Source organism: Pagrus pagrus, assembly GCF_965226575.1.
Source record: "Pagrus pagrus genome assembly, chromosome: 21".
NCBI classification, from domain to species: Eukaryota; Metazoa; Chordata; class Actinopteri; order Spariformes; family Sparidae; genus Pagrus; species Pagrus pagrus.
In genome coordinates this window covers 16,398,156-16,412,146 of record NC_140208.1, presented here as the reverse complement: position 1 = coordinate 16,412,146, position 13,991 = coordinate 16,398,156, and the positions used below count along the sequence as shown (strand labels likewise).

Below are 13,991 nucleotides of genomic sequence, written 5' to 3'. Positions count from 1 at the left end.
TTTGAAATGACCAATATCAAGCCTTATATTGGCTGAACATGAGTTAGCATCGTCATTATGAGCATGTTAGCTGTTTTTGAGCATTTAGCTCAAAGCTCACATGGCTCACATGGCTGCTAGCTTGGCTGTAGACTCTCAATCTGTTGTACCGTTTCCTGGCTCTTAATACTGTGAAATTGAAGCTTCGCAGTGTCAAACCTGCCTCTGCATCCCGGTCCCAACAAACAAAGATTGAAGACATGGATGTGACACTAAATTTTGAAAGGCGACATATATTTGAGGGATTATTTCCTGACAGGCACCGAGGTTGCTTCCTGCGGGTGTCAGGTGATTGACGGGGAGCAGAATGAATGTAACGCTTTATCTGATACAGACACTCACCTCCATTATTGTGATGGATATCAAGCTGAGGAGCAATTTTGAAATCTGCACTTGGTGCTTTTCATTCCCCACACAACAATGAATGAGAGGAAATCAGTTTTTTATAACACCAATGATGCTGACTAGAAGAGGAGACACTAGCAGGGAGAGGGTCAACCTGGATGACTGGTATTTATTTCAACCTTTCAGTGTGCTGCTCTGTGTCGGCCTCCGGTCTGCTTGGAGGGTACAGGACGTCCCTCTGATGGTTGTGCGCCTGCCTGCAACAACACCGACTTTGGTGGACCACCCTGATCACACTCACAATGAGACCACAGCTACCTTTGATCAAAACAACAGAAACCACCCACTATGTTTAGATTATAGGTTCACTCATGGTATTGGCTCTAAGTTCACTACGGTTCCTTATAGATGGATCTTGTTAAATATCATAATGTCCCACGGCTGCCTGCTGGATCAAAGACTTGCCATTCAAAGCAGCCTTGTCCTCGACAGAAGACAAAATATTCACTTGATCATAAAAAAAAGGGGCAGGAAATGAAATGAAAAGTGCCAGGACATGCTATTAAGGTGAGTATGAGCTGGGCGTTGGTGTGGTTCTCCATTTCTGTTGAGCCAGAAAGCCAAGAAACACACGTCTACCCTCTCTGAACACCCTCCTTCTGCTCCCCCCCTCATCCTGTCTGTATGGTCAGCTGGTCCCTGTTTTCTCTTAACCCTCCTTCCACTGAAATTAGGCGTGGATTACTCGAACACAGTCCATCTCGGCCGCCCTTAATGTCAGTCTGCGTTCCTCCCCGACTCCAGCTCATTTAATTTGCCGTTCCTTTTGTCTCCCATCTGCTCTCTGTCTCGCACTTAAAGGGCTTCCCCTCTCGACAGCTCCGAGCAATAATTCCAGGCAAAGAGTACCTCTATTCACAACAGCAGAAATGTTGCCTGACTGAAACTGCTCCGATGTCTTGTCTCCCACACACACACACACACACACACACGCACACACTACCATGGTGATGGGAACATGTCAGGAAGCCTCTCCAGTCTCTCCTCTAATCAGGTCCATATGTAGTCTTCTCTTTCAGCACTTAAATAGTGCAGTTTGTTACAAGCTCCTGCTCAATCCCTGCACACCGCGCGCCAGCACTGTCTGTGTTTGTGTATTTGTCTTGTTGCACGCGGTATAATGCCGTGTATGTTTAATCTTCTAATGTTGCGCCACAAAACCCATAATCTTGGCAGTCAAAATGAATTTCTGTTCTTTCCAAATCTCCCCTTAAGCCTTTCAACAACATAGCCAGCCTGCCGGGGTCAACCAATGAGATTGTAAAGAGTACATTTTAGCACATTTTTTGGCATCTGTGCAGACACACATAAGAGACACGTTTTGTCTAAAGCGTTGCAGACGTTATAGTTTCAGGCTACTGGAGCGTTGCAGGAAATTTGGAAATGGTGAATTCAATCCAGCGCTGTGTTTATATCGGAGAAATTCTGCCTGCTGCAAAGTGGATAAAGTGAAGTAATGGCTGAAAGGTGTTCACATAAAAAGCAGGATTTTACACCATAAATTATTAGTGGTATTGGTAATGGTCAATTATTATGTTAAAGGAATATCTTACACTTTACACAAATACACTTTTTTGCTTTTTTTTTGGCTAAAAGTTAGACGAAAAGATTGATACCAATCTACACTGTACTGAAGCTAATGCTAGCTGCTGGTAAACTTAGCTTAGCACAGAGACGGGAAAGAGGGGGAAATGTTTCTCTACGTAGTCCGTCAGTCTGTGAGTTGAAAAGTGCTCATCAACAAGCTTCAGTTAGCTTTTTGCTACTTTTGGACAAGGCCTGGCTAGCACTTTCGCAATTTTCCAGTCTATATGCTAACAGAAGCTAACAGGCATCAGGTTGTAGCTTCAGTTTTGGTGTATAGACAGACATGAAAATAATCTTCATTTTGGGAATTACACTATTTGTCTTTTTTGCCAAACGTTTGATGAAAATATACTGAAGCTAATGCTAGCTGCGGTAAGGTTAGCTTAGCGCAGAGACTACAGAAGAGGGGGAAATGTCTGTCAAAAGGTAATAAAATCCACCTAGTAATAGTCCGTCACTTGATCTCCTGCAAAACTCCAAAATGCTGTTTTTCACACAGCAGTGTTTGTACAAATTTAACACACAAGATAAAAAGTGCTAATAACGAGCTTGAGCGAGCCCTTCGTTACCTTTGGACGGAGCCAGGCTAGCAGTTTAGTGCATAGACATCAATCGTCTTGTTTAATTTCTTTGTAAGAAAACGAATAGTCATATTTCCCAAACTGTCAAACTATTTTATTAACTAGTGATGTCTGGCCAAGTGTGGATCTGATTTTTGGCTTCTTCTTTTATTGAACTCGAAACAAATTTCACAGTCTGTTTTTCAAACCACATTCTTTCCTTTTCCCCAGCTTTAGTGCAAAGTTAATTTTGGAGGGAAAATACTGGAAAATATTGTAAAAGCAAATATCACCAAAACACATAACTTCATCCCTAATTTTATTACACATGGAAAGAAGTTTACTGCAAGTTTCTGTGACACCTCTCCCTTTGATTCTTGAAAATGACTGATAGGATGCAATTAATCATGGATTTGATTCATATGTACTTAAAGTGATTTTCATTTCAGTCATTTTTGCTTATAAACAATTACTCAAAATCGAATCAAAATAGTTGCAGATTAATTTTCCATCGATCAACTTATAGACCAATCAATTTGAGGATTTTGGCTGATTCTGCAGACCTGCAGCGTGTCTACAGATGCAGATAGAGACAGATGTCTGAGCTCTGTTCTGCTGCTGTCTTGCCATTCAGCACCATCCACGTACAATAAGCCCGCCAGCCTCCCAGGACGAAGTATAGCTAGAGAGCAGCCACAGTCGCCTCAAGTGACTGTCTGATGTCCTCCCACACACTCACCCTAGAGCCACAACAAAGAGCGTACCCTAATCACACCAACTTCCCCGTCTTACCAGCTAATCCCCCTCAGAACTACAGTAGATGCCAAGAAATCACACACACAGTGTGTTGGTTCAGGTTTTCCAAAAGCCACCTTAGCTTAGGTTTCATGCCTGCTGGGGTGAATGTGATATGAAATAATTGCAAACAGTCAGATGTCCATTAAGTTTGAGGAGATGATTGCAAAAAAAGGCAGGGGGAAGAAAGGCACCGGCTTTCTTTCTAAGGGAGACGTTTCAAAACCAATCAGAGAGCCAAGGTGTGCGTTTCTGCTGTGTGTGCACCATTAAAAGGACCTTACAGACAAAACAGTCGAGCTTCAGTCGGATACGATTTGTTATTTTAGCACACGCTCACACATTCAGTCCAAAGGGAGTAGAAGAATTGAAGGAAAAAGACTTTCGCATTCAACTTTTCCCACACTCAGACAGACGGAGGAGCGCTGATTGACACAGTGGGGTTATCACGGACGGCACTTACACAGGGAATATGGACGAGGAAACCTCGCAGGACCCCATAAACAAACATTTTGGCACTTTTTGTGGCGTCTGCGCCTTCAAGCACAAGACATGTTTTGTTTGGGAGCCTGAGTCGTCTCAGAGATTTTTGTTCAGGCGGAAGGAATTTTTAAAAGGTGAATTCTATTAATTCCAGCGCTTTAATACCCCCACCTCCCAAAACAGCCGTTTACTCAGCCTATATTAATCCCTCGACTGAAGCATCACAAAGCTGCTATAAAGAAGAGAAAATACAAGAAGGCCAAGTGTTAAAATTCATGGCCTCCATCCAGCCGTTCAGTGAGCTGCTTTCCAGCCAATTTCTGCTTCTGTGTTCTTTCCACTTCTCCATCCAGCTATACAATGATGCTAAAAACAGACTCATGACTAACGAAAACACTTAAGATTTTTTTGTCAAGCCTGTTGCTCATTTTCATCCATTTTGAGGCCAGGCCCTGTCTGGTCCGTGGAGTGTAAACGGAGCGGGGAAGCGCCAACTCTGTTTAGCGAGCGCAGTAAACATGCACTAATGAATCCCATGCTATAAATGAGTTCCACAAGTTTGATTCAACGTGGAGCTAAGTTTAGCTGAGAAACATGCGCAGGTCAGCCTCCCCTTGTTCCTTCACCACCATTATTCCAGGAAATGATGTACCTTACTGAAGTGATCTGATGTGCCTCAGACTTATTCTATATTTACCTCGACAGGACTTCTCTACGTCTGCACATTCCTGCTTGTTGCCTGCATGCTTTTAAGAAATCTTTATTTTGGCTGCAAATTTCAAGCAAATCTTGTTTCAGAACTAAAGGAGTCTGCTTAAACCTGCATTGTTTTATGTTTTGGCCACTAGGGGGCAGCACAACAAGTTGAAAAACAATAGTGACATATTACCACCTTACAAAGCTGCCAAAAATGCTAGCAAAGGACGGCTTATTTACATATCCAGTAGACACACGGCCACATTAGCATCCGTTTGAGAAATTAAGCCCAATTTTCACTCTCCTTTTAGCTCTGTGATACCCTTTTTAAGCCGAAATCTTTGCGTCAGCTGCTAAGCTAAAAGCACCTGAAATGTGTGAACAAGCTCGACCCCACATATTTTTCAATTCTATTTGAAATCTCACGGCTTCTGGAGACTTGGATTACGCCAGACAAGCTGTATGGAGCCATTTATGGTTTTCTGTGGGGTTTTTTTTTTTGTCATTTTAAAACAAGTCTCCAGCTACTTCAGTGGTAGAGGGAATGGGGCAACGCTAATTCAAGCTCGACCACCTCCTGACAGAGATATTGGGCTCTCTAGCTGCTAAATGCTCCATTATGGTCACAAGCTAGACACAAGATAAATCATCTTTGCTGCTGAAAATAGCTGCCTGCAGACAACTCTCATGAAAGCGGTGAACCAAAACAGTAATAATGTGGGCCCTAAAAGCAAAACAATGAGTTAAAAGACGCTAAAATGCTCCTTAAAGCTGAGAGGAACTGCAGAATTGCCTTTTATCCGTCACTAAACACTCTCTCTTTAACATTACAGGTAGTCATTTACTCATGCAGCCTTATTGCACGCTCTACAAAAGGCCAGAAACCTTCACTGCTCCTTCCTCAGTTTGGGTCCTGAGTAATCAATAACTCTGATCGCCATAATGCAGCTCCTCTCATACTGTTTCAGCTCCATTAGAGGTGGCTTGTGGGAGTCTTAGCTGTTCATACACCATTTATCAATCCTAAAGAGTATCATGACATCTGTTGGCTCTGTTCTCTGTTGTTCTCAGACTGGTTCACTGGTGCAGAACAAATTATAGCCCCAACTTTGAACATATGTTGTACAGTTCGCATGCATGCTGCACATGCAGGCGTGAGAGCGTTGGCCCTAATGTACACACATGAGGATAATGTGGGTAATGCATTTGTTGGCATGCAAAAAAACATCCCTGAGCTATGAAGCACAGCTTATCATTGGATGGGTTCACGAAATGGTTTAGTTTATAGTCCTGTGAATGTTGATGACCTTTAATATTGGGTGAATGCAGATACCGAGTGCGACCTTAAACGTACTTATACTTACCTAAATTGTGATTAAATATATATTGGACACATTGAAATAACATTAAAGCTACTTAATCACCTTATTTTTAATAAGATACGTGATCCAAATCATAAAGGTGCTTATTCAAAACCATTACGTTGATCAGCTTATATGATGTGAACGAAAATGTAACTGGAGAATTTGACTCCTGAAACTGACTTGACACAATCCACTCGAAAGAAGACTTATCACTCTTGATGAAGGTGTAAGTGTCAAATTTAGCACTGAGTGCCTGTGTGTGACACCAGCGTATCGAGGTGTGCGCGTGAACAATGTTAAGTGACGTGTGCGAGGCGGTGAAGGTGTGAGCGAGAGAACGAGAGCTCTTAATTACTTTAACATTTATGGTAAGTTATTTTAGTGCACAGTGCTACACTTATATCTCTGAGCCTCTGTCGTGTGTTTCCAGTCTGATCACATCACAGACAGCATGTCTCTGCTGCTTGCTGACATCCTGTCATATGATTCAGAGACCGGTATCTCTTGGAATGGCCTCATGTATGGTGGAACATGTGATTATCTCATTGTTGAGGGGACATTCATGGCTGCAGTGAGTCCACGTGGTTTGAGTTACAAAGAAAATCAAAATCCAGACCACGGTGACACACTGAAACCTCGGCTCTGGACCCACAATAGGGCTGTGCAATATGACAAAGTCGCATATCAGGATAATGAATAACCAATAATTATACAAAACATGAAAATAAAGATGTTTTTCTATCGCCATATCACACAGACCTAAAAACATGCAACAAAATAAGTGAGACGCAAAGTTGACTTCTGATGAAGTGTCCACAATCAGAGGGGTTCTTCCTCCTGGGATCATGAATATGCTCAGTCAATTTTAGGGTAATCTGTGTATTTGACGTCTCTTGTGCGCAATTTCTGCCAAAGAAGGTAGGAGAGGAAATGTCAGGCTGTCATCAAAAACCTTGGGGCTCACCCTCTGGGGACCATGAATATAATTTATATACTACATATATAATGAAAATGTATATATTAATGTAAGGGCATGAAGAGTGGGGATCCATGATAAGTTTTTTTCAGGGCAGATACCGATTCTTAGTAATCAGTAAGACCGAAAACCATTATTTGGTTCCACTACATTTATTTGATACATTTAGTTACTAGTTACTTTGCAGATTCAGATTATGCAGTGTTGACAGGCTGTTACTCATGATGTGTAACTAATCAAATAGTGTAGAGGAAGAGAAAGAAAGCTGCATCAGAGCCAAAGTATTGCAATTCTAAAGTTACTTATTCTATCGGCAATCAGACACAAAAAACAGCAATACGGATAATCAGAAAAATGCTGAATACCAGCCAGGCTGATAATCGCTCTATCCCTAATGAAGAGAATGATTAGTGAAGGTTGTTCCTACTTAATGAGTAGGCTCTGCAACTACACCATAGCCTCTGTACACACAAGTGTAAATTAAGATCACCTAAATAGGTCAAACTCGCTCATTCCCACTTACATTCATATTCAGGGCAAAGCTTCCTGGTTCATATTCAGACATGAGTATACATGGAGTGGGGGGAAAAAGTGGAAGCCCAGATGAGGGTCTCTCTCTCCTGGCTCAGCTAATCTCTCACAGTTTAACTGACAAACTCTTATCAGACTATAGCCATTTGTTTACATGACACTGGCTTGAAGGCCTTCAGCCCACAAGGCGGTTTGGATTATCTGCTCAGAAGCGTACTGCGTGTGTGTTTTGGCACTATCATAAAATAACTGATCTGAGAGTCGGAGCTGCGGCGGCAGCAGCCACCATGAGAGGAGAAGTAATCCGGGTTGGACATGCAGCTGCACGGGTTCACTTCATTCAGCTTTATCAGTACATCACACAGTCAGGTCTGTGGCATGAAATACTCTCAGTTCAGTTTGTTACTATACCCCAATGTGACTTTATTATATGCTATAGATAGTGAGCTTCTATATGCAAGTCAATGATTTGATACCTTATTATTCTTAGGCACTTCCTCCTTCCTTCCTTCCTTAGGTGGTATTTGCTTCAACTATAATAATCCATATCATTGCACATACTATATTTTGCACAATTTGCAGCATTTATAATAAGCACGTGACCTTGTCATAAGTTATAGTGGGTTAAAGGAGCACTATGTAGTTTTGGAGAAGAACTTTAAACTCAGAATTTGTAATATTTACAATATTAATGAGGTAATAATACAAACTCAGGAATATCTTTTTTTCCATAACTGAATAAACAAGCTGTTCTCAGAGGAAAATAAGGTCAACACTGTTTGAAGCTAGAAAGGTGGCAGGGTCCGCCAAATATAAACAAAGCAAACAGTATGAAATTGTGTTGTCCTTTAAATTCAGTTTGTTTATTTAGTCATGAAAACAAAGAGAGTTTGTTTATTTAGTGTGTTCAGGCTTAACAAATCAGTCAATGAAAGCTACATAGTGCCCTTTAAGGGACCTTTTTCTTTATTTGATATATTTTTGCTACAGGATGTAGATCCTGCCATAAGTCTGTCCTCCATATGGAGGGCTGCCAGCCAGATATCTTATCAATTTCCACCAGTTTACAGGCTTGCAACATGCAGAGAGATACTGAGAGCAACTTCAAAGACATCAAAGACATCAGACAGACGGACAAAAAGGTGCATGCATGATAAATCTGCAGGTTTTTTCTGTTTTTTTGCACCATGACTTCAGCGTTTCAAAACATGTTTCTGTGCAGGAACAGACAGACTCTTTCTCACTGTGTTCCTGAGAAATGCTCCTTTAATGTCAGGTTTTTAAATCATGACAACCCACTCTGGTTGTTTTTTCTATTTATGTCTGCAAAAATAAATAAATAAATAAATAAATGAATAAAAATAAAGAAACTAAACACAACATCCTGGTTCTGAAATACCTCCGTGTCCCCCCTGACTCGCACACATCCATCCATGCCGTGCATCCATCCCTGCGCACGGGGGGAGAGGAAACCAATGTGGGGAGAGGAAAAACAGCCTTACCGTGATTGTCTTCATCCATATCGACTGAAGCAGTGGCAGGGCAGCCCCGCAGAAGACGTGAGCGACTGAAACCTCCCGGAAATATGTCTTTCTCTGACTGATTCTCAGCGTGATTGTGTTTGCCTTTTCCCCCCGCTGACAAGACAGTCGAAGCCGGTGTGTGACAGACAGATGGGTGAAGATGTCAGCGGTGAAATGAATGGAGAAAAAAAAAAAGAGAAAGGAAAAAGACGCCGGGAGTCTGGGTGTAGATTCAACAGGGCTCCTTAAAATGTAGGAGGGATATTTCAGAGGTGTCTGACCGCGATGTGAGAGACTGGCCGCTGCGCTGCTCCCTCCTGCTCCATCCTCAGCTGCTCCGTCTGCATTCACATTAGCTACACTGCAACCGCGGCGACGTCATCAAGCCCCGCCCCTGCTAACAACACCCCCACACCTACACACACACACACACACACACACACACACTAAAAGTACTTCAATTTGAATGTATTGAATCTAAAAATACTGTAATGAGCCTATATAAAATACCAACCATGCTTAAGTGGAACTGTAAAATGTGAATCCCAGCCCCCCCACATGCCACCATGTTTGGAAAAAGACACGGTAAAATGCCCTCTTATGCTCCTACATCTGATAAGGCATGATAAATTACCCTCTAATGGCCCAGTGTGCAAGTGGGTGCCCTTCCAGTGAGAGCAAATATAATTAAGTGTCCCCTTGGAGACCCTTTCAGTGGAGAAAAGTGCCCTCTAGAGTGTCCTCAAGGTGATAACGAGCCCTTTAAGATACTTCTCCAGTTAATTTTTCCACAAAAGTGCGTTGTATCATATCATATGAAGTGCCCTCTAGTATGCCTTGTCCATCAGCGAAAACATTTAGTATAAAGTGACAATAAAGTTGTATCGTATCGTATCGCATCGTATCGTATCGTATCGTATCGTATCGTATCGTATCATATCATATCGTATCATAACATACTGTATCATCTCAAATCGCATGAAGTGCCATCCAGTGTGCCCTTCCAGCAGAGAACACATTTAGTGTACAGTGACAATAAAGTTGTCTTGTTTCATATTGTTGCAGCTAGTATGGTGTGCTATGTATCGTGTTGTATCATATCATCTTCTCGTATCCTACCGTAATATATCTTATCATATTGTAATATTATTATCGTATTGTAATATATCCTATCATATTGTAATAATATTATCGTATTGTAATATATCTCATTGTATTCTATCATATCTTATCGTTTCATTGCGTAATACATATTATCATATCCTTTTGAAATATATTGTATCGTATCGTATCGTACCATATCGTATCATATGAAGTGCCCTCTAGTGTGCCCGTAGAGGAAAATGTTCAGTGTAAATTGACAATAAAGTTTTATTGTAATGTATCGTGTTGTCTGAAGTGCCCTTCCAGTGGACAAAGTGTGACACTGCCCAATATGCTAGAAAGGGGTTAAGAACAATTTATAAATTCATCATGACTTTTATCCAGAGGGAACAAACATGAAAGAACTTAAGGGAATTTAAGTTTAAGTTTCAGTTACACCAGACTGCAATAGGGCATGTTGCAAGTAAACATGTAAACATAAAAGACCAGTTTTACCATGATCTAATCAACTTATTTGGGAATTGGACACTGAGAGGAATGACCAATTTTATTACCCTGACCATTTTCAATTTGATTCAGCAAACTGGGTTAAACTGGGGGGTGATTTACGGCTTGTCTGACCATTCATGTGGCTTTTATGGCATTGTTGTCTTCAATGGGCTGAACTTCTGACCTTACATGGTGCAGTGAGCCGTAGCCACCAGTCAGTGAAGTCTCCATCTCAGCATTCATTCAGATAAAACTGTTGTTTTTCCCCCTGGTTTTTTCATTTATGAATGTAAAACACCTCTTGCATGTCAATTTCAATCATAAATAGTAGAAGATGAATAACCCTATGTAAGGATTCCTAACATTACATTTAAGTAGCCTTCCTTAAATTCACTTAGGGGTTAAACCACTTAATCAATAATGTGAAGTTAAAATGATAAGCAGGAAACATCCCTTGGTTTTATTGCAGATCCAACTGAGCTGTTTTACCTCGTAAGGCTACGCATGCACATTCAAATTAAATATTGCAAGAAAGATTTCTTTACATTGTGTCTGTTTAACATTACTGGTTTACACAAAAGGATTCACTTCATTTATGATCCACGCTAACATAACATTAGTTAAATACTGAAAATCTAAAGGAACTCTCTGAATCTGACCTCATACATCCATCGTACTTTCCTTCGTACTGACGTACGCTTGACGCCACCTCTAAAGGCTCGTGGCCAAATGGAATCCGGCTCGGGTACTTCCTGCCTGTCTCTGCCCATGTGAGCTCACCACTCACTGAGGCTTTTCCAGGGAAGATCCCGACCACACCAGCAGTGATGTACTGCAGGGAGGAACATGAAGGCAGGACTCAGCATGTGGTCCCGTGTTCAGGAAGGGAGTTGGTGCTGTGGACTCATTGTGCAGCACTACAGAGGGACAATGGTAGAAATTCACAGTGAGGGAAGTGATGTGATTAGCCTGCCCTCCTTCACCCTTACTATGTTATGAAATCTGATCCGACTTGTGTCACTTCACTGCCAGCAATGAAATGTAACTAACTACATCTTCTCAAGTACAATTTTGAGGTACCCGTACCTCACTTGTGTATTTCCACATACATACATATGTATCAGCTAGACCTGAAGCATAAATACCCAGTCTGATTTTTGCTATACAGTGAGAGTTTGTGTTGAATGTGTTGGATTTTCCCTTTGCTCACGCAAAGTTTAAACTGTCAAGCAACAAGTTTTGAAACTGGTACACTGCTGCACAGCACCTTCAGTTTTCCTTCTGTGGCACAGTCTTACACACCTCTCAACCTGCTGGCAGTAGGGCCCCGCTGACATAACTGATGCATGTGTCCATTGTTTCAAACACCAGGAATGACCTCACTGTTACTGGAACCAGTATGGCACAGACCAAATTTACACACATTTCCAATCTGTGCAAATGTGCTCATGATGTAATACACTTGAAAATACGCATAACTCCTGAAGTGTAGTGTTGGTTATTAAAGTGAAATAGAATTTTCCACACGTGGCAACAAAATATGGCACAAGAAATAAGGTAAACATTTGCATCTTCATTTAACATGTGAATATAAACTAATGTCACATGTGAACAGGATATTTTTAAAGTGATTGCCTCTTTTTTTACACGTGAATAAAAATTTCACATGAGAAATACCTACAGTCATATGTGACTGGCTTTTTTCACAAGTGGAAACAAATATGGCTCAAGAAATTAACACTTTCACGTGTGAATTACAAACATTATTATGTTATTGGCTTTTTTGAACATGAGGAAACCAAGAGACTAATGGTACATTGTACTCTGCTTCACTTTTTCCAAGAATTGTCTTGAACTGACAGTAACTCAAGTAACTCAGTAACAGATTACTGCATGTGTTATATTTATCCTGTTTATATACCAGAGCATAGATTATTTACACTAGTAGTATATTCACTTCATCAGCCTTTAATGGTCAAATAATCAAATGGCCAATGCTCAAAGAGTGGACATGGTTAAATTACCTTTAAATATCAGTTAGTTCAGGCTCAAAAAGCATTAGTCTTATGATCAGATCACATGATATTGATACAAACACTGCTCTCTCTGACAATTTATGTTTTCTTGCATTAATGTTCAACTCCAAATGGACACAGCACACTGTAAAACTCTTTCCAAAAATAGAAAATTAATGGTCTCTCAGGGTTTTTCCCCTCATAAGCTGTAGGCATAAACAAATACTGACTTCACAGCATTTGTAGTTGCAATTATTTTACGGTCCGTTCCCGTAACTTCCTTCTCATACACCCTCAGAGGCCCGCTTGCAGCCAGGAACCACGCAGAATGGGTTTCACATGACGTCTTCATCACCATCTCTCTTTTTCTGTATCTCCCTAACAAGTACACAGAAAGTTAATGGGGAGGTGAATGCCGTCAGTTTTGGGAATAATCCTGCGTTAAGTGCAGATGTCCGGACCAGAACAGGAAATGGCTCCATTTCCAGCTTCAGCGGAACCAAAAGGGTGGAGTCCAGCAAGAGCTCTCTCCATCCTACGATTGAATTATTTCCACTTAATCAATGAAACACTAGAGTTAATTCATCTGCTGTTCATTATGAGCACAGTCTTTACTGGGATTAGAAACAGTTGGAAATGATGCGCTTGGCTTCCCGATGAACCAAGACAGCAAAGAGAGCGTCAAATGAGGATATCTCATCTCAAACATCAAGTGAATTGAAAATAGAAACATAAGGAACAAGAGTCAGGCTTCTATGATTAATTTTTGACCCGTAAACTTGGCCTCTGTCTGACATCATTTTCCCCACATTATTTTTCCCCATTTACAAGCCAGCAGAAAAATGTTGCATGGATGCACTTCATATTTCACTGGCAGCGGGTTCCTACAAGGCAGCATATGTCAGCCACATTCAAACATCTCATGTGCACGGCCAGGGAGCGATTGGACTGACCCCAAGCTCCTGTAAGTGGTCATAGACAACCATGTGCATGTACTGCAGTCTGATTACAGCACGTATACACTCTGTATGTATGCATGAGAGAGTTAGAGGGTAAGGCTGATACATCAACTGGCTGATATGCCCTCAGTTAAGTGGATAATATGGCGATAAGATATGGTTCTTTTCATTTGTATAGGGGCATTCTGCACAGAAACTCGCTTCAGTTTACAAACTACTCTACTACTACTACTGTACTTTGAACTTATATAACCAATGTTCATACATTTCAGTGCTAATTTCTCCTCTAGCGTCAGTAGCCTCCATTGACCAGAATGCAATGCAGCCACAATGTACTTTATGAGAATGTGAAGATGTATAGTACATTCATGTGGTGTCAGACTAATTGGAAAAATTAGCTCCTGGCAGGGAAAATTCATGTGAACGGCCCCTGTAATGATAACACAAAAGAAAACGTACATTCCA

General features: G+C 41.1%; 1 protein-coding gene across 1 annotated transcript in view; it reads right to left on the bottom strand.

The window, feature by feature from the left end:
* Positions 1-9,278, bottom strand: part of LOC311250389 (cytohesin-3-like) — a 33,807-nt gene extending 24,529 nt beyond the window's left edge. The window contains exon 1 of the mRNA XM_084342026.1: positions 8,939-9,278. Coding sequence (XP_084198152.1) covers positions 8,939-8,957 — 19 coding nt within the window. The 5' untranslated portion in view covers positions 8,958-9,278. The remainder of the gene's footprint in view (positions 1-8,938) is intronic.
* Between the last annotated feature and the right edge of the window lie 4,713 nt (positions 9,279-13,991).